This window comes from Phalangium opilio, unplaced genomic scaffold, assembly GCF_054372755.1.
Source record: "Phalangium opilio isolate 3A_F unplaced genomic scaffold, DU_Popi_V2 ptg000003l_1, whole genome shotgun sequence".
Classification (NCBI taxonomy): domain Eukaryota; kingdom Metazoa; phylum Arthropoda; class Arachnida; order Opiliones; family Phalangiidae; genus Phalangium; species Phalangium opilio.
The window spans coordinates 12,528,820-12,554,703 of NW_028324145.1; the positions used below are offsets into that span (position 1 = coordinate 12,528,820).

The 25,884-nt window shown below is 35.2% G+C and overlaps 9 protein-coding genes across 12 annotated transcripts; 4 read left to right on the plus strand and 5 right to left on the minus strand.

Moving 5' to 3' along the window:
* The first annotated feature begins 43 nt into the window (after positions 1-43).
* On the plus strand, positions 44-3,292 carry LOC149717921 (required for excision 1-B domain-containing protein-like). The gene is made up of 5 exons (XM_089841701.1): positions 44-203; positions 388-476; positions 1,659-1,863; positions 2,646-2,734; positions 2,850-3,292. Exons 1-5 carry the CDS (start codon positions 201-203, stop codon positions 2,920-2,922), a joined length of 459 nt encoding a protein of 152 aa, XP_089697827.1. The 5' UTR covers positions 44-200; the 3' UTR covers positions 2,923-3,292.
* Positions 3,293-3,909: 617 nt separating this feature from the next.
* On the minus strand, positions 3,910-5,657 carry LOC149717922 (transcription factor BTF3 homolog 4-like). Its single transcript, XM_089841694.1, has 6 exons — positions 5,507-5,657; positions 5,055-5,130; positions 4,871-4,984; positions 4,681-4,789; positions 4,468-4,614; positions 3,910-4,370 (listed from the first exon to the last, which is right to left on the minus strand). The coding sequence occupies exons 2-6, from the start codon at positions 5,106-5,108 to the stop codon at positions 4,324-4,326; spliced, it is 471 nt and encodes a 156-aa protein (XP_089697820.1). The 5' UTR covers positions 5,109-5,130; positions 5,507-5,657; the 3' UTR covers positions 3,910-4,323.
* A 243-nt stretch (positions 5,658-5,900) lies between these two features.
* On the plus strand, positions 5,901-10,609 carry LOC149717923 (uncharacterized). 3 transcript variants are annotated; one of them, XM_089841375.1, is made up of 9 exons: positions 5,901-6,139; positions 6,383-6,606; positions 6,666-6,776; positions 6,989-8,395; positions 8,657-8,778; positions 8,849-9,084; positions 9,162-9,477; positions 9,550-9,645; positions 9,869-10,609. In XM_089841375.1, the coding sequence occupies exons 1-9, from the start codon at positions 6,078-6,080 to the stop codon at positions 10,025-10,027; spliced, it is 2,733 nt and encodes a 910-aa protein (XP_089697501.1). In that variant the 5' UTR covers positions 5,901-6,077; the 3' UTR covers positions 10,028-10,609. The 3 variants fall into 3 exon arrangements, with proteins under 3 accessions (XP_089697501.1, XP_089697492.1, XP_089697496.1); XM_089841366.1 differs by having other exon boundaries at positions 5,902-6,139; positions 6,989-8,419; XM_089841370.1 differs by having other exon boundaries at positions 5,903-6,139; positions 6,666-6,764; positions 6,989-8,419.
* Positions 10,214-12,655, minus strand: LOC149717924 (target of EGR1 protein 1-like). Its single transcript, XM_089841480.1, has 6 exons — positions 12,398-12,655; positions 12,295-12,335; positions 11,969-12,236; positions 11,648-11,910; positions 11,422-11,578; positions 10,214-11,115 (listed from the first exon to the last, which is right to left on the minus strand). The coding sequence occupies exons 1-6, from the start codon at positions 12,500-12,502 to the stop codon at positions 10,693-10,695; spliced, it is 1,257 nt and encodes a 418-aa protein (XP_089697606.1). The 5' UTR covers positions 12,503-12,655; the 3' UTR covers positions 10,214-10,692.
* Positions 12,656-12,736: 81 nt separating this feature from the next.
* Positions 12,737-14,992, plus strand: LOC149717925 (uncharacterized). Its single transcript, XM_089841452.1, has 6 exons — positions 12,737-13,050; positions 13,115-13,273; positions 13,337-13,706; positions 13,764-13,993; positions 14,471-14,615; positions 14,700-14,992. Exons 1-6 carry the CDS (start codon positions 12,857-12,859, stop codon positions 14,982-14,984), a joined length of 1,383 nt encoding a protein of 460 aa, XP_089697578.1. The 5' UTR covers positions 12,737-12,856; the 3' UTR covers positions 14,985-14,992.
* On the minus strand, positions 14,986-18,462 carry LOC149717926 (uncharacterized). Its single transcript, XM_089841423.1, has 8 exons — positions 18,264-18,462; positions 17,747-18,210; positions 16,330-16,519; positions 16,139-16,251; positions 15,993-16,074; positions 15,753-15,924; positions 15,548-15,665; positions 14,986-15,482 (listed from the first exon to the last, which is right to left on the minus strand). Exons 1-8 carry the CDS (start codon positions 18,460-18,462, stop codon positions 15,342-15,344), a joined length of 1,479 nt encoding a protein of 492 aa, XP_089697549.1. The 3' UTR covers positions 14,986-15,341.
* An 856-nt stretch (positions 18,463-19,318) lies between these two features.
* On the plus strand, positions 19,319-22,615 carry LOC149717927 (uncharacterized). 2 transcript variants are annotated; one of them, XM_089841413.1, is made up of 8 exons: positions 19,319-19,458; positions 19,915-20,132; positions 20,221-20,435; positions 20,508-20,801; positions 21,255-21,447; positions 21,505-21,834; positions 21,900-22,141; positions 22,213-22,615. In XM_089841413.1, the coding sequence occupies exons 1-8, from the start codon at positions 19,349-19,351 to the stop codon at positions 22,369-22,371; spliced, it is 1,761 nt and encodes a 586-aa protein (XP_089697539.1). In that variant the 5' UTR covers positions 19,319-19,348; the 3' UTR covers positions 22,372-22,615. The 2 variants fall into 2 exon arrangements, with proteins under 2 accessions (XP_089697539.1, XP_089697542.1); XM_089841416.1 differs by having other exon boundaries at positions 21,505-21,816; positions 21,894-22,141.
* LOC149717928 (cytochrome b-c1 complex subunit 7-like) lies at positions 22,557-23,325 on the minus strand. Its single transcript, XM_089841715.1, has 4 exons — positions 23,211-23,325; positions 23,008-23,061; positions 22,770-22,936; positions 22,557-22,710 (listed from the first exon to the last, which is right to left on the minus strand). The coding sequence occupies exons 1-4, from the start codon at positions 23,236-23,238 to the stop codon at positions 22,627-22,629; spliced, it is 333 nt and encodes a 110-aa protein (XP_089697841.1). The 5' UTR covers positions 23,239-23,325; the 3' UTR covers positions 22,557-22,626.
* A 1,303-nt stretch (positions 23,326-24,628) lies between these two features.
* On the minus strand, positions 24,629-25,288 carry LOC149717929 (uncharacterized). Its single transcript, XM_089841622.1, has 2 exons — positions 25,189-25,288; positions 24,629-25,145 (listed from the first exon to the last, which is right to left on the minus strand). Exons 1-2 carry the CDS (start codon positions 25,279-25,281, stop codon positions 24,687-24,689), a joined length of 552 nt encoding a protein of 183 aa, XP_089697748.1. The 5' UTR covers positions 25,282-25,288; the 3' UTR covers positions 24,629-24,686.
* Between the last annotated feature and the right edge of the window lie 596 nt (positions 25,289-25,884).

A 25,884-nucleotide genomic window follows, 5' to 3' on the forward strand; every position in this document is an offset into this window, starting at 1 on the left:
CGTATGACGACCTCATTATACTATACAAGGCAGGCTTTCCCAGAAACTCGTTCATTTTGGCTTTGCAGCTGATGGAGGAATTGTCTTACTAAGAAAACAGTCGTGGTCTTAAGCTCAATTAGAGTAATTAGTCGAGTTCAGTTCATTCCAGTTAAATTTCCATAGTTAGAACACTAATTTCCAACAACAATTTGACCAAAATGGTAATAATTTCTATAATTTTACTAGTTTAATTAGTGATTTAGTAGTAAGCCTTGGCTGCATGCACGCTTTTGTTCTAAGAAATGGAGCTGAAAGCTTCGCTTTTCCGCAAAACTCAAATGGCTTAGAGATCGTATTTAATTAATAGCGTATTAATTTAATTTAAATTTATTAAATTTCTTTTAGGCTGAAACTGTTTTTGACACTTATGGACTATTAAAGAAATTTTGCGCTCTGGAAACTGAGAGAGCTTACACTTATAGAATGCTAGAAGAGTAAGTATATTTCTTATTTTAATTTTATGTTTAGAAAATTAAGCATAGTTCATTATTTCTCCCATTAAAATTCACTAAATTTACCTTAAAATCATACGGGCTTACAAATTACAAGGCTTATGATGGTAACCATATGTAACCCTTAATATACAATTTAATCAATTGTAATTGATATACTTTAATACGGGAATTTTGTGTTATATTTTATTCTACAAACCCCAATTTGAATATAGGCCTAGAGGCTGTATGTTTGGGTAAACCTACTTAATGTTCACGCTTAAAACCTGATAGAGGTATACAATTTTGCCTAAATAATGCCATTGAGTCTAAATGGGTCATGTGTCTTTTTACAAAACATTTATTAACAGATAGATTTTAAAACGCGCAATGAAATAATTTTCTTTAATCTTATATCCTTAGCTAGAGGCTAATTTCAATATATAAGTTATTCTCGGCTTTAATAAATGAGCTAGCATAAAAAAAGGGCTAATGCTAGGGTAGAGTTCATTGACATTTGCATTTTACTAGCAAGGCAAGTCCAGCCCTTGCTAGTGTACAAGTATAATTTTAAGTAAAGCTTATATCCAGCCTTGCAATGGTTGTTTCGTTTTATATATATATGTATATATATATATAAAAAATCTAGTTAGCTTAAGTTTTAGCTTCCCCAGTCCTTAATTAGTACCTGTTCAAAACGTGTATTCAAGAAAACCTTGACTCACTGGGAGGTGCTAAGTACTAATTACCAGAATCCTTGATAATTACGAAATATTATTATTTTTTGTTTCAAAATTAGTTCTTCAACACGTTTTTTTTCTTCAAATTATTGTAATAAAAATTGTTTAATTTAATTTTCAAAGATATTTTGAACTTTTATGTTTTGACATAAGAGAATGTCATCAATGATAGTGAACTCAAACAATTATTGTTTTAATTTTAAATCGAATTTCAAAACAAAATTGTTTGAAGTTAACACTGAGAAAGTTTTCCAAAACTTTCATCGTGAAATACAATCCCTTTGATGCTAGACTAGACTACAACCACGACTACCAGTACCCTGTATTTTTTTTTTTAATTTCCAAGGTTGAAATAATTTTGAGAGACTTGAACAGAACAAATCTCCGTGTCCCCTTTTTTAGGCCTCTCTGAGTAATATTCTTCTTGCATCTTTGTATAAATCAGGGGCCATAAAATCTACCTCAAGACAACCCCCAACTATGACTTCATTAGATTTCGTAAATTAGTCCACGAATTGACGCAAGAATTTAAGAGAGTTTCCCAAGATGTAATTGTTTTGGAGAAAAGACTTAGAACGGAATTTAAACAGCCTGAACTGGCTGATGTTCTATTACAAATTCAAGAGGATGAGAAACTCAAATTAGAATTGGTAATTATTATTACAACTTGTTAACGCTCTTGCAATAGGGATGGGACATACTCTAGGAAATTTCCATTGCCCCAAAAGATTAAGAACTGAAATTGTATTTTTATTTTTATTTTTATCAGGGTGATTAAAATTAGTCACTAATATTCTATATTGAGGTTTTTAACACCAATATATCAAATACACACCTATGTCCTATGATAAGATTACAGCTAGTACTATTTACAAAATTATCAGCTCTAGGAAGAAATCCGGTTTATTTTAAAGGGATACAGACACATTTTTTATATCATTCATTAAACAATGTGCTTCAAAAGTTCCTCTTAAGATAAAGTGAAGTTTTTTCTTTTTTTTCATGAATGTGTCTCTAACCCTTTAAGCTTAAATTTAAATTGCGCAACTTCTAGTGATAAAAATACTGATTTGATTGAAGTGTAATATCAAATAGCCTTTGATTCAATAGAGGCCATTGATTATATGGGGGTATATTTTTTGTTGTTGCAATTAAGAGTGCAATGTTTAGTTTTATACAATATTAAACTAAATTTATGTCTATTTGAATTCCCAGTCAATTTATAAAAGGAACCACTTAGTTTAGTTTATTGTTAGTCTTTATTATTTTTTTTGGGCAAATATGAATGCAATATTTTTTATAGTTTAATCATCTTGAATTAATGCAATTTCAATTCACTTTATTTTGCATTCCCGCCTATTTATTTCATAATTAAATGAATAATTTAAAGTAAAATGGAGGTTTAGAAATTTAAAATTTTATAACATTACAGACTGCTAAGCTGCATTTGGCAAAACAGATTGTAATTGACCAACCCAATTTTATTGAGGGACCAATGGAAGTTAAGGAACTTAAAAAGCGGTAAGGACTTGTTGTTAATTAAACCGTACTGTAACTTTTTCCAACCAATATGATATTTCTAATTATTAATTATTTCTCCCCCCCCCCCTCCCTTTCCCAATTAAAAAAAAAATAGACTTAATGATGTAATAGAAAGGATCAATGATAGTTTTATCATACTACGATACGCGATGGAGGAAGCCATGTAGTAGTACTAAAATAAACTATAAAAGTTTAAAATTGATACTGCATTTTAATCTGACCAGATCAACAACAACCAATAGAGAAAAGTCTGCCAAATTTTTGACCACTTGTAGTTAAAATTTTTAGAAAAGAAATTAATACGTTCTATTTGTAACTTTTCTGCATTCTTCATTTGTGATAAGCTTGATAAATTTTTTTTTACTGTGATAGGGTGATGTTATAACAAACTCCATCAATTTATTTCTGATCTGTCTATTTTTATTAATTAATATGTTTAACTATTATTATGACCTTTGTGAAATGAAATATGCACCATTTGTAATTGTAAAAATGTGGAAGTCTCAAATAAGATAAAACCTGGCTTTGGGAAATACATTTCAGTTGTCCTTTGCTTTAAGGAAGTTCTAAAGTGGCTTAAATGGGTTCTTAGGTTGTGTAAATGGGTTCTTGTTACACAAAGACGTTCTTGGGAGACTTAAATGGGTTCTTGTTACAGAAAGACGTTCTTGGGAGACTTAAATGGGTTCTTGTTACAGAAAGACGTTCTTGGGAGACTTAAATGGGTTCTTGTTACAGAAAGACGTTCTTGGGAGACTCAAATGTGTTCTTGTTATAGAAAGACGTTCTTGGGAGACTTAAATGGGTTCTTGTTATAGAAAGACGTTCTTGGGAGACTTAAATGGGTTCTTGATACACAAAGACGTTCTTGGGAGACTTAAATGGGTTCTTGTTATAGAAAGACGTTCTTGGGAGACTTAAATGGGTTCTTGTTACAGAAAGACGTTCTTGGGAGACTTAAATGGGTTCTTGTTATAGAAAGACGTTCTTGGGAGACTTAAATGGGTTCTTGATACACAAAGACCTGTTTAGGTTGTGTAGATGAGTTCTTGGGAGACTTAAATGGGTTTTTGACAGAATAAACAAGTTCTTAGGCGTCCTGAATGAGTTTTTAAAGTTGCGTTGCTAGAGATATGTTTAAGAAATCAGTTCAATTTGTGGTTCAGATTTAATGTAGTTAATCTTTATTTTACATTCAATTTTTAATTATTTATTAAGGAAAAACTTAAAGCAACAATTTGAATTGGAAAAAACGGAGGGAAAGAAAACAATGCCTAAAAAAAACAAAAACAAACAAAAAAAAATGTAGTCAACAATTAGATTTAATTATAATTATTCTTTTTTTTTTCAGAAAAACTTTTTTCACGCGTACAAAATGTAAATGTTGCACCAACAAATTTTATTTTTCTTTTTCTTTTATTATTATTATTTTTTTAACTATACACAATTGCGAGTTTGGTTGTTTTACAATTATTTAACAATTTTTCTTTTTAGGTCTTCAAAAATTCAAATTGTAATTCGCAGTCTTAGTTTTTTTTTTATTTTTTTATTGCACTCGCAATTTTCTTTTAAACTCCTTCAGCTTTAGATGGTTCATCAAAGTTCTCCACTAAATCTGTAATATTTTAAGTTGGTATCATTAATTAGGGAGCTTTAATTAAACAGATGATAGGAGGGATAATAAGGGATGGGGAGGGGGGGGGAAAACAAACCTGGGACATCATCATCATCTTCAAAAATGGTATGAGGCTGATCTCCAGAAATTCCAGCTGCACTATGTACACTGGCTAATCGCTTCAGATGTGTTAAGCTTTCTGTTCCCAGTTGATTTAAGATGCCAGGTAACATGTCTGTGATTTCTAGATTTTAAATTAAAAGTTTAGTTTAATTATTCATTTTTTGAGTTAAAAGTTTAAGTTTATTACGTTTGGATTCTGCATGGCCCGTAATGGCAAAGGTGTTGGCTGGTAAGGAAGCTTGAACTTTGGGGTTATTGAAGTGAATGACAGTTCCGTCATCTTTGATCATGTTGACCTTGTAATTTAATTTAATTTAAATTAAATGGTATTGTTAAATTAGGGTGTGTGTCTCTATGGATTTATTTAAGTATCTTACTTCTTCGATACCAGGGATATTGTTGACGGCTAATTTTTTCAGAGAACTCTGTAATTTTTTGTCATCTGTGGTGGCTGTACGGTGGACAACTTTCTTCTTTCTCCTGGCTGTACCCTAAATAATATAAGTAATAATTAATAACTAATAACAGTTGTTTTTCTTAATTAGTCAAGCCTTATCTTACCTTTCCGCCAATCCTGACTTGTTGTTGAAGTTTGGTTAATTTTTCAGCATTCATTGTTGGTTTAGAATGTGGGAGACTACGAACAAAGGGTTTAATGTAAATGAATAGGACTGTAAAATGTTAATAAACTTCTTGAAGAAACTAACGCGAAACGTTTTCTTATAAAGAACCGGTTTCACTCTATGACTGTAATTATCAATTATAATTGCCAAGACAAATTAATTAGGCCTATCTTTTTTTGTTTCTTAATTTTCTTTGTAGTCCTAGGCCCAATCTTATGATTTTGTCAAAGGCCTTGGATCAAATCCAAAGGCGTGTGGTGCACCGCGTTAGGCTTAAGGAAACTTTAGTTTTTTAAAGAAATTAATGTTTAATTCGCAAAGTTTTCACATTCTCAAACCCAAATATGTCTAAACAATAAAAATTTATAGTAATTACAAAAAATTAATTACCTTTTTTACAATTTCTTTGATAGGTAAATCGATTTACACCTCACTATCAAACACGAGGAACACGCTGCTAACCACGGCGGAAGGAAAGGCCTATCGTATAGTAGTAAAGTTGGTACTTTTCCTTCCAAATAATCCCGCTGTTCCGGTCATTTTTAGAGTTTTTAGTAGGTTTATTACGTTTATTGTCATGTCTAAAATTAAAATGTAGATTTAAAATTAGAAATTTTTCCATATTAATATTATTTTATAAATTTAAAAAAGTTTAGTTGTCACAAAAAATATATATTCTATCGCTATTTAAAAAAATAATAGACAATTTCGCGACTTTTGGGATGTGACGTCACTCTTTCGGTTTTGGATGATATTGTGAAAGTGAGGGGGCTTAAGCGCGCCGCTTTCTTTATTTTCTCATAGATTTACCCACCGGCCTGGGCAACCGGCGTTACAGAGTAGGTTCGCTTTTGAACGTGGGAACGTTACGCGAGGCATTTTCACTTGGCGCGCTTTGTTTTAAAACGTTTATTCTCGCGCCTTTTTGAAATTAAATTAAAATTATTGTAAATTCGTTATCATGGCTGCTACAGAAGCGATGGAAGTTACGGAGGAAACAACGAAAACAGCTACCAAACAAGGGTAAATACTTAGCCTTTGAACTTTTAAAGTGTTGAAGTGCGTTTCCACTGGTCAGCATGGCCTCTGAAATTTTGACCAAAATGGCCTACTGCCAGTCTCGTCTCGTCTTTTTTGATATCGGGAGGAATAGAGTTAAACCCGTTACTTGGTATTTTTAATGACAAGTCGTGAAATATAAATTTTTCAGGCCCCAATTTTCATTGTCTTACTCTCTTTGTGAGATTTCCTACATTTTTATTTTAGTGATATTTCCGAAGCGGTAAACCATCTTGTTCAGGGTAAAAGACACATGCTCGTTCAAGATTACGTCTCAGCTGTCAGTAGTTTAGAAAAAGCTTGCAAACTTTTCGCTGATCATTATGGAGAAACAGCCAAAGAGTGCGGTGATCCTTACTTACATTATGGCAAGGCTTTATTGGAGTTATCGAGAATGGAAACTGGAGTTTTAGGGCATGCCTTACAAGGAGGTATATTGGACTTTAGTTTATAGGCAACCTGGATTTTTTTAATGTTTTTAATATTTTAGTTGAATCTGAAGAAGATGAGGATGAAGAAGAGGCTGAAAGTGATGACAAAGATTCTAAAGACTCCGATGATCAAGTAGAAAACCCTGATAATGTGACAGGTGACGAAAGCGGTCCGTGTTTTGCTGATTAACACATAAACCCTTTGCTAAACCTGGTCTTTTGCAACTAACTTTATATTAAACGCTTTATTTTGTTAGTTTTTACCCCCTTCACAGTTAGTTTAGTCATAGCGTAGGCTTGGTGTAGATTTATTTTACGTTTTTGGGGGCAAATCTATCGTTACGCATGGGATACGCTTTTATTTTTTGCTTTGGAAAAGTAGGTGAGGAACGTGAGCTGATCATACAACAAGTTGGAGAAGCTCTCTTAGAAAATGCTTGCGAATTGGAGAAGAAAATGACAGAGTTGAAGGGAGACAAGTCTGGAAATTTAGAAGTTAACGGATCAGCTTCCAATCTCTCTAATAGCAAAACTGAATCCACGGAGATAGAAACTACCTCTACCGACTCTAAAGACATTCCAATTATGCCCAAGAAAGCTGAATCTCAGGATGACATTGAGAAATTAGATGAGGTTGAAGGTCAACCTTCCAAAGATAAAACTGAGGATGAGAAGCCCCAGAATTCTGAAGCTCAAAAGTCCAAAGATAAATCGGAGGTCCAAATGGATGAGAAACCTGATGGAGAAAAACCTACTACTGATCTCAAATCTGATGATGAGAAACCCGCTTCTGATATCAAATCTGAGGAAGAAAAACCAGTGTCTGATATCGTACTTGCATCTGATATTAAACCTGAAGAAAAACCTGGATCTGATATTAAATCTGAAGAAAAGCTCTCATCTGAAGAAACCAATGATGAAAAACCCACATCTGATCTCAAGTCTGAGGAAAAATTAGTCTCTGATATCAAACCTGATGAAGAAAAGCCCACTTCTGATGGAGAAAAGCCCACTTCTGATGGAGAAAAACCCGCATCTGATATCAAAACTGATGAAGAAAAACCCAAATCTGATGGAGATAAGCCTGAACCTGAGAAAGAAGAGCTTAAATCTGATGAAGAAAAACCCAAACCTGAGAAAGAAGAGCTTAAATCTGATGAAGAGAAACCCAAAACTGATGGAGAGCCTGCATCTGATCTCAAATCTGATGAAGATAAACCCAAACCTGATGAGGAAAAGCCCTCATCTGATCTCAAACCTGATACGGAGAAGAAACCCACTTCTGATCTCAAATCTGATGAAGAAAAATCCGCTGATTCCAATCTAACTGAAGTTACTACTAATAAAGGCGAAGCAAAGTCTGAAGATAATTCCAAATCTGATGCTAAGAACATTCCTGCTGGAGATTCTGATGACAAGAAAGATGTCAAGACTGATGTTGAAGAAATGGAAGTACTTGAAGTTGAAAGTACAACCAAAGATGATAAATCTGTGCCAAAGCTCGAAGAAAACATTCCTAAAGACATTGACGATGCCAAATCTGAAATGAAAGTTCCTAGTGGCACCCATAGTCTTCCTAATTCCAAGAAAGATGATAATGATTCCAAAGATGCCAAAATTTCCACTAATGCTGAAACTGACGCCAAAGAAAAAGGTTCCTGCAAGATGGAAACTGAAACTAACCTTCCAAAGGCTCAAAGTTCCTCCGATTCAGCTCAAACTAAAGAGAATGATACTAAAATTGCCCAAGACGAAGAACCAATGGAAATTGAAACATCTCTCCCTGAAAGTAAGACGCAAGGAGAGGATCAAGGTTAGTTTCGGCTAATTCTAATTCTCACTCTCTCTTTTTCATTTCCGTTTTATTAGCACTGGCACTTGTTTTAAATTGATTCTTCTCCCTTTTTTTGATCAGTTTGGCACAGCTTGGCTACGCACTCCCTTTACCTTTTGATCAATCAATCTACCCATTCCCCTTTTTACTAAACACTTACTTTTAAATGTTTAACTTTTTAAAATAATTTAAGTTGAAAATAAACCATTATTTCAGACGGAGACGGAGATGAAAGTGAAAGTATTGATGAAAAGTCTCAAGATGAAGAAGCTGTAGCTGATGATGATGAAGCTGCCGGACCTTCTGATTCTGGACCTTCCGAAACCAAAGAAAAAGAAGTAAATTAATAATAACCAGAGATGAAATTGTTGAGTTAACTCAATTTACAAACTTGTTTCGATTTAATAGGATGAAGTAACCAACTTGCAATTAGCTTGGGAAGTATTAGAATTGGCCAAAGTCATTTTTGATAGACAGGCTGATAAGGATGATAAGTTGAAGCTACAATCCGCCGAAGTATTACTTAAATTGGGAGAAGTCAGTATAGAGTCCGAAAATTATACCCAAGCCATTGAAGATCTCAACTCTTGTCTCGATATCCAAAAGAAGATTTTGACAACTGATGATAGAACAGTGGCTGAAACGTAATTAATATTCTTCAATAAGATTAATTAATTTAATTTAGAATTATTATAATGGGTTTTTAATTATTTTTTTATAGGTATTACCAATTAGGATTAGCATTTTCATTAGATAACCAATTTGACAACGCTGTCGAACATTTCACTAATGCCATTAGAGTTTTGGAAGAGAGAATTGCCAATTGTAGACAAATTATCGAAAGAGGAAAGAAAGAGACCTCGGAGGGAGATAATGATTCCATGGTTGAAGATCCTCTTGATATTGCCAAAAGAGAAATTGAAGAATTAGAAGCTCTCATACCCGATATTAAAACCAAAATTGAAGATACGGAAGATATGAAGAAAACTACTACCGAAGCCATGAAAGAAGAGGCGCTAGCTCATTTTAAAAAAGAGGTCGTCAACACCTGCGCCTTAATTTAATAATTATAATTAAAGTTAAATATATGTTAAAATTTGTTAATTTAGAATTTGAGTGGTGATTCTGGTGGAGATGTTTCTACCTCAATTCAAGCTTCTCCCAGCAAACCAACTTCCGATGTTTCGCATTTAGTCAAAAGAAAAGTAATTGTTTATACATTCTAATTTAGATAAAGCTTTTGCATGAACTTTGAACTCTCCTCTATCTTAGTAAAATATAATTATTAGTTATTGTTAAACCTTAGAGTAAATTAAACATTATTAAATACAAACTTACAAATTAGTACTATTTACTTTTTAGCCTAATTTAATATTCGCTAAGGTTAAGTTTCTTCTTCTAACCCTTTTTTAAATTTATTTAAATCAGAGGAAACCCGAAGAGGATGTTGGAAATGATTCCAAGGATGAGATTAAGAAGTCAAAATCTGACGTAGACAATGTTGTACCCGAACAAATAACTAATGGTAACAAAATGAATGGGGAACAAAAAATGGAAGCGTCAACTGTGGAGGTTAACGCCTCTTAGGTCACTCACTTTTTAAATCCCGAAAACCCATTTTTTCGTAAAGCAAAAGAAAGATTAAGATTCTTTCTGACTGTACATAAAGTGAACTGAAAATCCTATTTTTTTTACAAACCCCGTCATTGTCATTCTTGTCCCGTTAACATGTTTTTTCTTTTTTTCTTTCTTTAATACTTTTTCTAAACAAACAAACAAACAAACAAATCGACCACAAATTCCATAAAGTAGTAAATGGTGTTTTTCGATTGTTTGAGAAGTTAAACAAACCAAAATATTTTGAAATGTTGAAGAGAGGAGCCATTTTTAACAAACGTGACGCTAGAGAGCTTTCTAGCTGTATATAAATGAAAGTGCATTTTAATCTGCGCATGCGGCTTTTGTTTTTTTTTTATATTGTTCTTTCATTCATTCTTTCGTTTGTGGTCTTATTAAAATGTTCCTTAAGTTAATTTTTTACTAAAGAAAAAAACTACTAAGTGTTTTCCGAGTTGTCAAGGTGTTCCAAAGGAATGAATAAAAATTTGTAAAACGCCAACCAAGACTCATTAAAAAATAAAACTCCTTTTTACAATTTTTGTCTTCTAATCTATTGTTTGTTTTATTTTTTCTTGTTTATTGAAAATGACTGCGGAGAAGTAAGACAAATATTTATTTATTGTTCAAAATATTCAAGCTGTACACAATTTACGCCATTTTTTAGCGTGTTCGGAACTGTTTTTACTAAACTGGCTTTTCATTATTAGTAAAGGATGATCTTTCCCGCATAGAAAGACTTTATTCTTCTCTTCAGCAATTTCTATACTGTCTTCAGCGTCTTTGAACTTAAGCCAGAAAGTAGCGAAGGAGAAACCAGTCATGAAAGCGTCATAACCGGCTCTATGTCCTCCTGGAGGTTGAATTATTTCTTTCTCTTCGGGAATTTCCAAATCTTGTTCAAGTGGAATTGGCGTATCTTCGGTGGTAATAGTTTTTTCCGCCTCTGATTTATTCCGTTTTCTCTTTCTCATTTGTTTTGTAGCCTCAGCATCAAGAATAACATCAATATCATGAGACAACGCGCATGTTTTGCTTTTGCTACACCAACCAAATGTCTGTTAAGTTAGATTAAGATTAATTATCACGCCTTGATTAGTAAATTAGCCTTATTCCTGATCAGCGCCACCTACCCATAGCGGCGACTTTGAGAACTACTGTAAGCGGCAAGCCAATCAGATGTCGCTAAAATCTGGTGACGTCACTGACTGGCACTCTCGGGTCTTACCAAAAATGACGTCACCAGATTTTAGCGACATCTGATTGGCTTGCCGCTTACAGTAGTTCTCAAAGTCGCCGCTATGGGTAGGTGGCGCTGATCAGGAATAAGGCTAATTGGTAAGTTAATAATATATTTTTAGTACCGCGTAATTTTGACAAACAGCGGAACTTTCCACAGTGTACTTTTTCTTTCTGACTGAACAGTTACGATATTCAACATCAATTTTTTTAGGATAGTTTGGAAATTGAAGGTGTACGAATTCTTTTCCATTGGTTTGATTCTCGGAGTTGATTCGTTGTCTGGAAATCATAATTTGTTTCGATTAAAGTTAAGAACTAATTCTTCATTTAGTTTTTAGATTAATTAACTGTTTCCTAAAGACATATTCCAAATAGGAGGCGGGAATTCTGGCTTTAAATTCTGAGAAATATTTTGTATCATAGATTCCGCCTGTAAACATTTCCGCCGTGTCTGCCAAAAAAGTGGAAAGCGCGGTAGGTACATCGGCGTAAAGATTGTGATAGAGAAATATCAGATCCACGAGACCGTTATGAAGAACAACAGGGTGATGTGATTTTAAAATTTCACTCAAAAGATTTCTAACTGAAGCTGTATCCTCTCCTTTTTGTGTCTGTGAAAGAAATGTGATAAGAGTACAGTATAAATGATTAATGAAAGCTAAAAATCACCTTATCATTCCCACGGTAATAAGGTAAGCCTGAAGAATACTGTCGGTTGAAGTCAAACCCATGACTAACTAAGAAACCCAATGAATCAGGTTCAACAACGTAATCTTCTGAACATAGTACTAAAAGGTTGAAGGTTTGAACCATGAATTTTTTAACTTTCTCGTCATTTATATCATTATTTCTCAGAGTGTAACATGATATGCCGATTGATAGGATAGCTCTGGTTTTCGCAACTTCAACTAATGCGTTAAAACGATCCTCAAGGGACCTATAGATTGAATTTAATGAATTTTTGTGAGTTTCTACATCAATTGATGGGTTTTTACTTTGCCATTATCTTCTTTCGATCACCAATTCCACTTAATTCCTGAAATTAAATGACAATTTTAGTCAGTGAACATTTAAATGCAAATTAAATTAAACGTTTACCAAATCTATAGCTATAAAACTAGACGTCTTAATAGCGTATAATATACTTGGGTATAACTGAGATAAATTCTCATTGTTTACGTCAATTATAGGTACCTTATCCATTTTAAAATGAAACTGAAATTCTAGTTAATGTAGTTTTATTTATAAAATAATATGAAATTGACAATTAACATTTCCCGCCATTTATTTAACCACGTGCGTTTTCTGTTTACAAACTTTACCGGCGCATAGAGTAAGGCTGCGCATAAGTACTATAACCGGTCATTGAGTTGCACCGAGATGGCGTTACAAGCGCGGATGGAAGACCACTCTACTCTATGGTCTCAGTTTTCCCGCGAGTAGCAGACGACATAACATAATGTCAAATTACAGTTTCGTGTGTGGTCGATGTGCTTTTATCGGCGTGTCAGTTAATTAAATTTAAGTAAAGTTATTACATTTGAATTATATTTAATAATGGATAACGAATATAAAAAGTTAAAAGAACAATCAGTTAGTAATTTAAGCGGTACGAGTGCGGAAGAAATATTGTTTATAAGTTGCGTAACGTTGTTGACAACGTCAGTTTTAAGCCTCGGTCAGAAATGTGTACGGAAGCCAACAACACGTGCTCCAAAGAAAACGAGGCAAGGAATAGAAACCGGATCTTGGTGAATATTAAAATTTATCTAAATGGCATGGAATTACCGTTAATTTAAATAAAAATTATCATAGGGGATTTAATATTCTGGAATCTACGTTAGTTGTCATTCCAATATTACTTACCTCAACTATTCTAAGTGATTATTTGATGTATTTAATATTAATCATAATCATTCTACTTGTTTTGTTAAAAATAACATTCAAAGTCCCTAATTTACTACCGGAAAAGGAGTAAGTTTAAGTCGAGCGTTTAGTACGTGAAATATAAACCTTACTCGTTATTATTAATTTAAGATCTTCATCGTATCTTCAGTTTTTAACCAATTATCGAAGCCATTTATTACTTGATACTGCCGTATCAATATTAGCCGTTGACTTCCTAGTTTACCCACGTCGTTTAGCTAAAACAGAACTATATGGTTGGGGTTATATGGACGCTGGTGTAGGAGCGTTTATTTTAACTGCTGGAATAGTAGCTAAAGAAGCTAGGGTAGACACACCACTTTTGTCCAAAGGAGTTATGAAAAGAGAGATTATCAACTCCTTGCCTGTTCTAATCATCGGAATTGTTAGGGCACTATTAGTTGAAATGATTAACTATCAGAAACATGTCTCCGAATACGGAAGTCACTGGAATTTTTTCCTGACCATGGCCTTTACTAGGGTATGAATTGTAACCCCACGGGTTATAAAATCCCCTAAATTTACCATTCAATTCTAGATAATTGGAGCTAAAGTGAAGCAATATTGCTCAACATTTTCGTCTATTTTATTTTCCTTCATTTTAATTTTAATATATCAGTTAAGCCTAAACTTTGGTTTGACTAATTATATTATTAATGAGAATAGGGAAAATATAATAATCGCGAATAAAGAGGGTTTAATATCTTTAATTGGATATGTCAGCCTGTATCTTATTGGAATTAATTTAGGAACCCTGATTCATCAGAGGTATAAATATATATTTTTTTAATTAGCGCGAGCTAATTGACTTCAAAATCCTCTCTTAGTCTAATATTTTAGCCTATTACTGTGGCCATAAGTTTATAAATAGTGTGTCACTCGTTAATGAGAGCTTGTCATGAAGTGACGTAGGTGAAACGTCATAGATTCTTGTAAAGCGACGCGTAGTGAGGCCTTGTCAAAGGCTTAGTACAGACTAAAGAGGAGGATGGACTGCAAAACCGAGTGTAGTCAATTCTCACGTCGTTCTTGGACTAGCTCTCATTAAGCCTCTAACATTACGAAGTATGGGTAGTGACATACTTATGGAACATATCTTATAAACTTATGCTGTGGCTTTGTCCAGTTCTAGAATAAGTACTGGTATCTCCTAATGACTTTTCAAGGAGTTTTGCGAATCTTTTAGCTCGCGTTATTAACTTAGTGCGATTACGGTTTTCAATCTGGGTTGTAATTCCACGATAGAATGAAAAACGGAATTTCCCAATGGAAGAACGTATCCCTTTTGATGTTTTTGGGCTTTTCTTGCCATTTGTTAATGTACGGAGCCCATTATTACATCCAACCAGTATCCAGAAGATTAGTCAATCTTGGATACGTTCTTTGGATGGTAAGAATATTGACAAGCCCCCCCCCCCCACTTTTAAATAAGTACCAAGTACCTATCCTTCCTTCCTTCCTTCCTTTCTTTCAGATTTCCCTTGGTAGTTTTCATTTAGCATTTCATTACGTAAGCCATCATTTAACTGGTAATGACTCGAAATTATTTCGGGCCATAAACCAAAATGGTCTATTTTATTTTTTACTCGCTAATATTTTAACTGGTTTAATCAACATATCCGTAAATACTTTAATGGTAGGAGAGTACGTGGCCATTTTTATACTGTACACTTACTTACTGGTAATAAGCTTAACCGTTTTATATCTATTTGATCAAGGAATACGCGTAAAATTACCCTTTGTTAATAAATATAAGTAGGTGATGAATTGATTTATTTTATTTCTGAATATTTAACATTTTATACAAGGCACTGTGCTATAACAATGTTATATAACATTTTTTTTTAAGTAAATAATTATTATTTATTTTTTGCAATATCTAACGATCAATATCAGGTACTCTTTATTTTTAATAACTCTTCGTTTTATTTTCTTTTAACAATTAAGGCTTGAAATGTTTATGATTAAGTTTTCATTTCTTTGGTACCCAAATAGCGTTGATTATCGCTAGGGCTACAAAGGTGCCATTACGCTCGTTATGGCACAGTTGATTTGGGAGAGGACATAATGTATATACAAAATTTTAAAGAATATATATCACAAAATTATATGATAATCACGTTTGTAAACCAGAGCCCAAAAATAACTGCAATCGTTCAACGTGTTTGTAGATTTTAAGGGCTGGTCCTAATCTTAATGAAAGGGCGGTGAGAACGTCACTGCGTTTCAAAAGCAATAGAGATTTACCATCTATTTCCTTTGAAAACATTTTTTAGTTTCTTGACCTTTAATTAAACCTATAAAAAGTAATTAGATAATTACTTGCTCCCTGAAGATGGTAGCTTGTTCGGGGAATCCGACTTTGGCTATAAATCTCTCAACGTCCTTGACGGACCAATTTGTAGCGTCAGGAATGACGTGAGGATAGTTTTCTAAGAATCTGTAGAACCCATACATAAATCACCATACCACCCACGGGGGTTTTTATGCTACAAAAGAGTGGTGGTTGTTATTATTATTGGCTTACCCATCAGGTGTAAGACACTGTTCATCGTCTTCTTCGATGTTTCTTTTCTTATTCGTAACGCTGGGGTTCGTGTCCGTGGTTAAATGTTTTACCGTGACATTTCCCTCAACTTGCGTAATCGTTTCTTGGGATAGTGAGAGTTCCGTGGTACATGATTGACAAGCCCATTTACCTGGCAATCGTCAATGACTTATTAAGTACTTGTAAGTCCTCCTCCCTTTAAAGCGACAAGTTCTTTACCTATAGGTTGTTCCATAACCTTTGGGGTATGACACGTCATGTGATAACCTTTATCGCAACAGTCGCAAAAGAGCATCGTTTCCTGCAATTTTTTTTAAGTTCTTATTTTTTGCGCGAACGTGTTTTTCTTTGCCACGCGTACTTACTGGATTTCCCGAATCTCCACACACTGTGCATGTTTTGCAGTTGATGCATTGCCACGGGGACAATCGAGATCTAATTGCCAACTCTGGTCCGTAATCCATGCATGTAGGGTGGGCTTATTGAATCAAAACGAAAACCAATCGTAAAAAAGTACTTAAAAATCTTTATTAGATCAGGATTTTCTCGACACTACCTTTCGCGTGGCAATCTTTGCATTTCAGCAAATCTTCCGGTTCTCCAATCTTATTGGATGAATTTCCTTTCTGACAAAAATCGCATTTTTCTTCTTCATCTACGTTTAAATTATTCTCTTCTTCATTCGGGAATTTATTACAACTTTCTCCTCTTTCTAACGTAGACGCGTATTTACCCCTTTTTGGGCGCTACAAAAGATTTCAAAGAAGCGTCACCAAAGATGAAGGGAGGGCGTAAGTAGGAAACGCCCACTTTTTATCTTAGGTATCACCAATAATCTAACATCTACTCTTGATACTAAACGGTATAGGGTACGTTTTCTATCATTTTGGAGCTAAAGGGTTATAGGCCTCGATGGTGTTAATGTAATTGGTGTAGCGATCATTGGTTTATATCAAAAGCTCATAATGTTGACGTGTAGATCTCTTATTATTTGCTTATAAATATAGTCGCGTAATTTTATTACCACGCTTGTTATTATGATTTGATTTGAATTGATTCAAATACGCGAATATTACGCGAATACCCTGACATCTGCATTGCAAAACGTTCAAAAACGATTATTTGGGTCAAATAATTTATGGGAGAGGTGTTGGCTGAAGTAATCTACGTACGCGTCTCGATTTAAGGCGAAAAAGATCGATTCTTTTGAAAATATCGATATTTCTTCGCCTTCCCCAACTTTAATTCTAATTAAAATAAAAGAGTCGAAAATTAATTCTGTAATATAGAAAGCCTTTACCTTGCTCGTGAAACGAGTTTTTTTCAATTTTGAGCTTTGCATAGGGTAGCGCGCTATTATATAATGTTGAATGTTTAGTTTTTTTTAAATTGTGACGATTATTTTTATTAGTTAACTATTTCCCATTCGGAAAACTCCCGAATTTGATATCAGTACTTAACTAAATATTTCCCATAATGCTGTTTTGCAAAGATACAAAGACAACGTGACGAAAACAGCACGGCACGCGGCTAGCTAGCGTTGTCGCTCCCTCTCTCTCTCTCAGCGTTTTATCAAAAGCAGAAGCGTATTATTTCTAGTTTTATACTACGTTTACTTAGAACCGTGTCCCCGCCCCGTCACGCGCCTTATTTCTAAATGGCTCCGCCTTAAACTCGCAAAATCTTTAAAGCGCCAAATTGTAGGGTTTTTAAATCGCCACGTGTTTTTCTACTCAAAGTTAACGTTAAAAGAGTCCCATTTTTCAGGGGTGTATACGAATAAATTCACGTTGAAGCGTGGACTTTGTTATTTTAACAGGACCGGCTGGGGTCAATACGGGTGTGATTCGAGGGGCTAATCACTCTCAGAGTCGCTGTGCACCAATTACGGATTACGCGTAATCATTTAAGCACAGTCACAATTATACGCTGAGTGAGTGGCCCCTCGGTGCGATTAGTTATAAGATTCTCACCCTTAAATCCTTGCACATTTCGAGAGGGAAGAATGCCTCTGGTATGAAGCGAAACAGTCCATCCGGCTGGTCGAAGCGAGCAACGTCAAAAAAGTCGCGTCCATCACCTAAATTTATCAAACTGGCCGCTACGGCTTCCCGATATTGGTTCCAATCTTCCGGGTACCGGTCCTCAAAGGGATCAGTTTCACCCGTACAATCTTTTAAAGCCATCGAGTATTCCAACAAACACGACGTGGGAATGTTATCCCGATCAATGGTGGCGGACATAGCCTCGTCCTCGTAAATATTGGGCAAAATCGTTGGCTCTCGGGTCTGCTGGTCTGTGGCTTCCGAATCGACCACTTGCGAAGGAATCACTGGTGGAACCACTTTATATTCATCCGGAGTTTCTCCAAGGTCATTTTGGTGGGGCGAGACTTTAGTGACGCGAAGTTTTATAGCGGTTCTGTAGCAATCCTCACCTAAATTAAGCGTTATCATCGTGCTAGGCCTAAATGGAATTGATCTAACTTACCCAGAAGGTTTTCTTTCACAATCTTTCCATCGAGGACCAATTTCTTGACCAGTCGTCGAGTTAGTTTATACGGATATCTGAATTTCCTACGCGCGAAACGACAAATTCGTATAATTCCCGGTTGACCCTTTCTCTTGGTCATCATTTCTATGGACTGAATGACCATTTGCTCCTTTTCTTCGCTCTCCGAATCGGACATAGCCTTTCAATGATTACCCGTTTACTAAAATCGTAGTTTAAGCGTTAGAATTGAAGAAATAATAAATCGAAAGAATTTTTTTCTAGTTTTTTAAGGCGAGTGGAAACGATATTATAATTTTATCTGGTTCAAATCGGATATGACGTTTTAATTGTTTTGAGATTAGCGTTTTATCGGTTTTGGTCCTTTTGGGACTTCCTTCTCAGTTTTAAATGGTAACTTAATTAATTTCAAGGACCATACTTAATCGTTTTTACTCGAGGACATCCGGAAAGAGAAAATTATATAAATATATTTAATTTCTAGGCAGTTTTATCAACGATATCAACGATACTTGAGAGTAGAACGGAAGGCGCGTTGAAGCGTTTCATTGCCATCGGTTAAAATTTATACCCAGTGTTTTTAGAGCATGCGCGGAAAGGATTTTTCAGACCGCGTGCGAAATGAGAAAAAAAATCCGCGCGTAAAGTTTGCAACTTTGCCGCCTTCACGCTCGACGGGAAGGACCGTAGGGAGGAAAAAGTTTAGTTTTCGCGGGCGTTTTTTTAACAGAAAAATCTGTTTAATCACAATTTTCGCGAGGAAAAAGGATAAATTTTAACGAACGTTATCGTTTTATCGAATTTTGCATTAATATTTCGCAAATTTAGAAGTTTCTATCGGCTTTGAATGAAATTCGTACTTTCGTCGGCCGGTCGCCGCGCGACTTTTATCGTTTAGGCCTTGTCACGCTGCCGACGTTGCTTGCCATACCTTCCACTCTCCTCCCGCTTCGAGTCTTCCACTATTCAAGGGGTCCCGCGACCGGACCAGACTCAAAACTCCCGGAACCGCGTGGGGTGTTATCACGCTTTTAATATTTTAACTTAGTAAGATAAGTAATAAGATGAATCCAAATTTGGACGTAAAGGTGGAATTTCTGAACGCCATCGAAACGATCAGAAGAAGAAAATCAAGACCAAATTTCAACAATATATCGAACTTTTTGGAAAGGCGGTAAGTCTGAGAGTTAAATTAATTAGTTACTGTGGTAAAATCGCGTATGTCCTAAGTAATGATAATTAGAGTAAAAATGGAAGCCAGTAAAATTGCTTATTATAGCGTTAGTGATTGTTCGCCCCTTTAAAAACAAGTCACGTGACCCATAGGCCGTGAGTGGTGTTTTTTTTTTCATTTACTTATTCGTCAAAATACCCCTGAAATGCATTTCCACGTTTTGTCAAATCCACAAACCCGACCAACATACGAAATTTGTGGCTATCCCCACGGAACCCCTAGTACTTAGTTTGTTCCACGCTATCTCGCTAGCAAAGGGCGTACTTATGTCATTTTGCCCCTCGGTGGTCTACAAAAGACCTATAAGATCTATGGCATAGGGTGGGAATGACGAAAATTTTCACGCTGCGCAAGAATGTGGCACTCAAGTTTTCCGAAAAAAAAAAAAAATTGTAGGTGCGGATTTGATGAGAAGCAAGTAAAACAATACTTGGAAAAATTGATAAAATCGGAAGATATTATCAAGGTTGATTACAAAGGAAGCGCTAGCTATCGGAATGCCGACATTTCACGAAGAGTAATGTCTTCCGAATCACAAATGGTCGTTTCTAGCGACGTTTCTGGTACATTAGAAAACCTAGTCCAAGAGGCAATCGCTAACAACAAAAACAATTGTAAGACGCTAAGCCTTGGCCCGGTTATATTAAATAGGTTTCCTAGCGACTTTTTCAGTTTAAAACAAAGGGTTTTGGAAATATTTAGATGGTTTAGAGGAAGAGACTGGAGCTTCTTTAAGTAGCATCGAACTTCAATCAATGAAGTACAGCGTTACCACCCTACTGAACCGTAGGAATTTGAAGGAAGCCTTGGACCAGGAAGTGGACTATGGAAATCGAATTCGCCGCCTAAGTAACGGAAATTATACCACCACAAATGCTAAAACCACCAATTGTTACCTTACATCCTCAAATGACGAGGTAAAAAACTCCGGGATCAACGGAAGAAGATGCGCGCGAGAGAATTTGATCTTATGAAACAAAACTTTTCAGAATCTGTCGCGAAGTTCAACTGGTTCAGGTTTAGATATTAACGTAGTTCAAAGTTCACCGCCAAATCTACAAATACCTCTAGTAGAACCGAAACAAAGTCAAGTTGAAATGGCTGATTTGAAACCGAAGAAAATTCCTACCAAGAGAAAAAAAGCTAAGGCTAAAAAGAATTTTCAATTTTCTAAGGCGGTTACGCGCAAGTGGATGATACCTCACATCTTCAGCCAAAGTAAAAAGCCGCATTTATCCGAAGACTACCTCAAAAAACGTGCTCGTCCGCCTAGTCAAAGAAAGGTAAGGAAAATTAGGCTTAAAAAGTTTAATTAGACGTGAAAATAGCCAGTTTTAAGATTAGTACTAAGCCTTGGCTTCAAAAATGGCGGGAAGTGGGGCGCGCGCGCGCGTCCGTAATTATATTTGGCGCCAAATGTCAACTTCCTTGGTTATGGGCCGCCACCTGGCGTTAGATTTTGAAATTACGAAATAAAAAAAATATATACATTTAGCGAGGTATAATATAAATTTCTATATAGAGTAATGTAGTTAATATTTATCTTAATTAACTAGAAATTGATACATAATTAAATTGATTGCGTGAAATATTTATTTTGATCCTGTTTTTAAAGTAGTAACTTTATAATATGCCTAGGCCTAATTGCCAGCCTAGAAAGGTTATTTTTTTTTTTTTTTTTTAGTATTTTTAAGTTTAGGAAATAAATATTAATTAGTACTAAAAAAAATTAACAGAGATTTAAGAAGTACCATGGTCCTGATTTCCTCGAAACTTCGAGTTTGCCGTCTTTAGATTGCATTGACGAACCCGACCCAATTATCGTAGAAGAAGAGATCATAAAATGTGATTATTGTTTGATGCCAGCATCCTCAAACCCTTCGGGAGTACAAGAAGACCTTTTAATCTGTAAAGATTGCAACGCGAAAGGTAAGATTTAAAACTTAAATATCCAATTTAAATATAATTTAAAAATGTTACTCTTAGCCCATCCTACGTGCATGGATTATAGCCCGGAATTAGCCAGAAAATCTCGTTTATACGCTTGGCAGTGTATGGATTGTAAAATTTGTACCGTTTGCGAGGATGCTGAAGATGGTGAATGCATGTTGTTTTGCGATTCTTGCGATAAAGGATACCATATGAGTTGTCACAAACCTAAAATTGTCGAGAAACCTCAAGGGAAATGGGTTTGTTTTCAATGCTTCGATCAGCCTCATCAACCCAGAGTATCTGGTGGTTTGGAAAAATCTGAAAATCTTACTAGTTGTAGAAGTAAAGCCTTAGATCAAGCTCAAGCTCAAGCTCAAGCTAAAGGTAAGAAGAGTAGTAAGCGTAAGTAACGTTCTTCTTGGAGCTCTGGTTGAATTTTTTCTCTAAAGAGAATGCTCCAAGCACGGTATTGTCTGGTCTTCCAACTCCGTGCGATTCACCAGCTTCGGTGGAAAGCAACGATTCTGATTCAAAGTCTCTCCTTTCACGAGGGACATCGTCAAATGACGTGTCCAAACAAATAGGCTATCCACAAACGGTTCCTGATGCCAAAGATTGGTCAATGGAGGATGTCTATAAATTTTTGTTTGAGATTGGATTCCCCGAACAAGCTGCCATATTTCGGGATCAGGTAAAAGTTACGGACAGAAAGTCAGGCTGAAAGTTACGGAATAACTTTTTGGTTTTCATTTTCATGGGTAGGAAATTGATGGAAAGTCATTGTTATTAATGAAACGTTCCGATGTATTGACGGGAATGTCATTAAGATTAGGACCCGCCCTCAAAATCTATAATCACATTAAAAGACTACAAATTGGTAATCCTGATGGAAAAGTGCATATAAATGCGTATAGTTTTTAAGTTGTCCCCCTTCCCCCCCCCAGTGTAAAATTTTAATTATTAAAGACATTTCCCGGGTTAATTTCCTTTTAATCTTGGATCAGAGAACAATTTTTTTTTAATAAAAAACACTCCAATCCTAGTAAATGTGATTATTGATGCCAAGTGTTAAAATAGCCGTGAAAAAATGAAAATAAATTACAATATTACGATATAACTATCTTTAATTTATTATAACATACATAATACAGTGAAACTTTTTATCTATTGATTGATTTAATTGTGTGTAGCTTCCCATTTAGCTTTTTCTTCCAATTCTTTCTGAACTTGTTCGATATATGGCTGCAAATATCGGACATCCTGTAATGATGGTAAGATTAGTGTTTTTCTTTCAATTTAATAGTTTTTATCAAACTTGCCTCTTCGTATTTTGTCCATTGCTCTTTGGGTAAGATACTGTGACTTAAACTTAATTGAAACGCGCGAGTCATACGAAAGTTTCGTTCGTCAATTAGTTTGGCAGGAACGCGTTTCAAGGCTTTTTCTACAATCTCGTTTTCATACAGGCAATCATCGTGCATTAGGCCTGTTTATAGGGTAAATTTATCCGTTAAAATCTTGTCCCTGTTAAAAGATGCGTTTTAATATCGCTTTTACCGTATTTGTTGAATCCTGCCATGTTATACATCCACTTTTTTAAAGGCGAGGGGCCTAAAGTGACGCGTTAATTAATATATCAACAATTATTTACTATTTTACTAATTCTAGATAGTACTCTACGTAAGCCTTGGTCAAATCGACAAACAATATACAAAAATTCTAGGTATTATAATCAAAATGTAACTAATATGTATAATTACCCATCAACAATCTGGTAAGACGAACCATCGTAGAATGTAGCTTTACAATTAAAACTCGCAAATTTAAAGTTCGAATTAACTTTCCTCTATCACCGTCCTTCTCAGGGTCAAACAGTCTCAAACTCCAAGTCGAGTCTCGAGAATCAATCAACATTCGCCGGTAGATGGAGGGGGTAGAATATTTTTCCGAACACTTGAACGAAAGTTAGCTTTCTGCGCAACTATTCACGCATATTAAACGGTTTTTACACTTTCAAAACTAGGCTTAAGGAATTGCGCTAAAGAATTGTAGCCCTATCATCTAATTAAGCAATTGAAATCGGGTTTAATAGGGACTTGGCAATTCAGGCTTAACTCCGCCCCCAGCGCCATTATGGTATGTTTTTTTAACAGAATGAAAGCTATATAAGCCCCTCCTCCTGGTATGTTTTTTAGCACTAGTGGAAGGTAGCCTGACGTTGCATGACGTAGTACTGCCAAGTCCCTATTGCAATTAATTGTTGGATCACTTAAATAATAGTTTGATTAACTGGTTATGAATAGAAATAGAGCAAAATTAGGTAACTATTTTCGAATATTTAGAAATATTTTTGGAATAATTTTTTTTTTTCAATCTAACATTACATTGAGCACTTAAAATAGCTTTTAATCCACCTTATTCCCATTCGCCGGAAGTTAGGCTTATCTCAGGATTCGTGGAGGGGAGTAACGGAAGAAAATCGTCTGTTACAAAGGCCAGACGACAGACGAATTTCTTCCCGTCACCCTCCTCCACGAATTCCGAGATAAGCCTAACTTCCGGCGAATGGGAAGAAGCCAAGAAGGTGGATCGCGATTAAATGTTGAATAGCGTAAATAATAGTTAGATACACTAATTCTGAATAAAAATGTAGCAAAATTAGGTTGTTATTTTCAGATAATTAGAAATATTTTTGGATTTAAAAGAATTTTTTGAACTTAAAAATTATTATTTTTTTACAGTGATGCAAATTTTTCTTAATCAACGTGTGGCTCCTTCAGATCAACAAAGTGGCAATTCGTAGTCATCTGTTCAAAATGGTAAATACTGTAAGTACTGTTTTAAGTACCTCTCACGTAACCATTTTGGAGAGGGAGGGCCATGGCAGAAGGTGTATGTAAATGTCATTCTTCAAAGGCTCACCCTTTTGGTTTGCTTTCCCGCTCATCTAAACGTAAGATGAATTCTATAATTGTTCGGCACTAAATCCCCAGCAATCAAACCACAAACCTCGTCTTAGGGTGGGACACAAAATACACGAGCGCGTCTTGCCAAATAGTTCAGCACTAATAGAGTAATGATGAGGGAACTATTTGATTTAGCCCCATTTCCCCCAAAATAGTTCTCCCAAACGCTACTTATCCCAATGCCAGTTTACCCAAAATTATTTCTCCCAATGATTTTTAACCCAAATATTTATTTCTCACAAAATTAAAATAAGTATCGTATACATTTTACTATTCTAAATTAAAACCAAATTTTATTGCCTCCAAAAACTCTTCGGGTGTTTTAGCGCCGGTGTCCAATTGTTCTCTTAGAATATTCCGTTTGTTCTCAAGATCGTCGAGACAGTGCAATGTAAAGAGTTGATAAAATAGTGCCGGTGAAGCTTTGAATGTTCCATCCACGCATACGCGTTGAGCAGAACAGATTCTCCCAACCATCCGATCAGTTCCGAAAATGAGTATCTTATCTTCGTCGCCTGCGTTGAATAACAGAAAATTATGCTCAGATATAGTCCTTGTCCACTGACCGACGAGTTCGATAGCTCCACGAGTTAATGGGTTGTTAGGATGATTTTCAGCACGTTTCCGATTTAAAGATGACTCGCACTGATAATGACTAGGGAAAGCTTGACGAACTATATCTTCATTCTCGGCTCCATTAATTGACTCTGCCCGAACTTCACTGTGAATCTGTTGAATCATGGAGATTAATACAGGCAAAAACAGTTCATACCTCCAAAACAGATTTCAATGGGTTGTCCGCGACTTCTTTCTTCAACTTCTGTAGGATCCGTTTTTTTCGCAACTTCCATATGATTAACTCCATGGTTATGCTGGTTTTTCGCATTAGGAATAGTCTGATCATCACCAGACTATTTAGCGGTGTTCTTCAACATCATCGTTCGCCCACCAATAACCCGAATAAGTCGATCCTTCGCGGTTCTAACCCTGCACTCCATCTTGCTAGTGACGAAATCAAACACGAATACAACAATCGCATGTTTGTAACCCCATTATATACGAAAACTAAAAAGATTAATTAGTCTAATCATTTTTTGCGCCCTTCTGAAAAATTTACAAATTTTTAACGGTTATACACTTAAGAATCACAAAAGAAAGGTATAATTATTTTATACTTAAAAAACGCTAGATTTAGAAAGTTTTTGGGTTAATACAATAAAACACACAGAAACTACAATAAAACACAAAAACTACAATAAAACACAAAAACTGCAATAAAAAGCACAGAAACTACAATAAAACACACAAAAACTACAATAAAACACACAAAAACTACAATAAAACACACAGAAACCACAATAAAACGCACAGAAACCACAATAAAACGCACAGAAACTACAATAAAACGCACAGAAACTACAATAAAACACACAAAAACTTCAATAAAACGCACAGAAACTACAATAAA

Coding starts and splice junctions, on each gene's coding strand:
- LOC149717921 (XM_089841701.1), top strand. Junction 477..1,658: donor ACTTATAGAATGCTAGAAGA/GTAAGTATATTT, acceptor TGTATAAATCAG/GGGCCATAAAATCTACCTCA. Junction 1,864..2,645: donor AGAAACTCAAATTAGAATTG/GTAATTATTATT, acceptor ATAACATTACAG/ACTGCTAAGCTGCATTTGGC.
- LOC149717922 (XM_089841694.1), bottom strand. CDS start 5,108: ATGAATGCTGAAAAATTAACCAAACTTCAACAACAAGTCAGGATTGGC. Junction 4,985..5,054: donor AAGTCAGGATTGGCGGAAAG/GTAAGATAAGGC, acceptor TATATTATTTAG/GGTACAGCCAGGAGAAAGAA. Junction 4,790..4,870: donor ATATCCCTGGTATCGAAGAA/GTAAGATACTTA, acceptor TTAAATTACAAG/GTCAACATGATCAAAGATGA.
- LOC149717923 (XM_089841366.1), top strand. CDS start 6,078: ATGGCTGCTACAGAAGCGATGGAAGTTACGGAGGAAACAACGAAAACA. Junction 6,607..6,665: donor AGGGCATGCCTTACAAGGAG/GTATATTGGACT, acceptor TTAATATTTTAG/TTGAATCTGAAGAAGATGAG. Junction 9,478..9,549: donor TAGCTCATTTTAAAAAAGAG/GTCGTCAACACC, acceptor TTGTTAATTTAG/AATTTGAGTGGTGATTCTGG.
- LOC149717924 (XM_089841480.1), bottom strand. CDS start 12,502: ATGGATAAGGTACCTATAATTGACGTAAACAATGAGAATTTATCTCAG. Junction 12,336..12,397: donor GTTTTATAGCTATAGATTTG/GTAAACGTTTAA, acceptor ATTTAATTTCAG/GAATTAAGTGGAATTGGTGA. Junction 11,579..11,647: donor GAATATGTCTTTAGGAAACA/GTTAATTAATCT, acceptor TATGATTTCCAG/ACAACGAATCAACTCCGAGA.
- LOC149717925 (XM_089841452.1), top strand. CDS start 12,857: ATGGATAACGAATATAAAAAGTTAAAAGAACAATCAGTTAGTAATTTA. Junction 13,707..13,763: donor TGACCATGGCCTTTACTAGG/GTATGAATTGTA, acceptor ATTCAATTCTAG/ATAATTGGAGCTAAAGTGAA. Junction 14,616..14,699: donor TTGGATACGTTCTTTGGATG/GTAAGAATATTG, acceptor CCTTTCTTTCAG/ATTTCCCTTGGTAGTTTTCA.
- LOC149717926 (XM_089841423.1), bottom strand. CDS start 18,462: ATGTCCGATTCGGAGAGCGAAGAAAAGGAGCAAATGGTCATTCAGTCC. Junction 16,520..17,746: donor AAATGTGCAAGGATTTAAGG/GTGAGAATCTTA, acceptor AATCTTTTGTAG/CGCCCAAAAAGGGGTAAATA. Junction 15,483..15,547: donor CTACCATCTTCAGGGAGCAA/GTAATTATCTAA, acceptor ATGTTTTCAAAG/GAAATAGATGGTAAATCTCT.
- LOC149717927 (XM_089841413.1), top strand. CDS start 19,349: ATGAATCCAAATTTGGACGTAAAGGTGGAATTTCTGAACGCCATCGAA. Junction 21,835..21,899: donor AGCTCAAGCTCAAGCTAAAG/GTAAGAAGAGTA, acceptor TTTTCTCTAAAG/AGAATGCTCCAAGCACGGTA. Junction 22,142..22,212: donor CTGCCATATTTCGGGATCAG/GTAAAAGTTACG, acceptor TTTCATGGGTAG/GAAATTGATGGAAAGTCATT.
- LOC149717928 (XM_089841715.1), bottom strand. CDS start 23,238: ATGGTTCGTCTTACCAGATTGTTGATGG. Junction 22,937..23,007: donor GGCAGGATTCAACAAATACG/GTAAAAGCGATA, acceptor CCCTATAAACAG/GCCTAATGCACGATGATTGC. Junction 22,711..22,769: donor AATGGACAAAATACGAAGAG/GCAAGTTTGATA, acceptor CCATCATTACAG/GATGTCCGATATTTGCAGCC.
- LOC149717929 (XM_089841622.1), bottom strand. CDS start 25,281: ATGGAGTTAATCATATGGAAGTTGCGAAAAAAACGGATCCTACAGAAG. Junction 25,146..25,188: donor CATTGAAATCTGTTTTGGAG/GTATGAACTGTT, acceptor ATGATTCAACAG/ATTCACAGTGAAGTTCGGGC.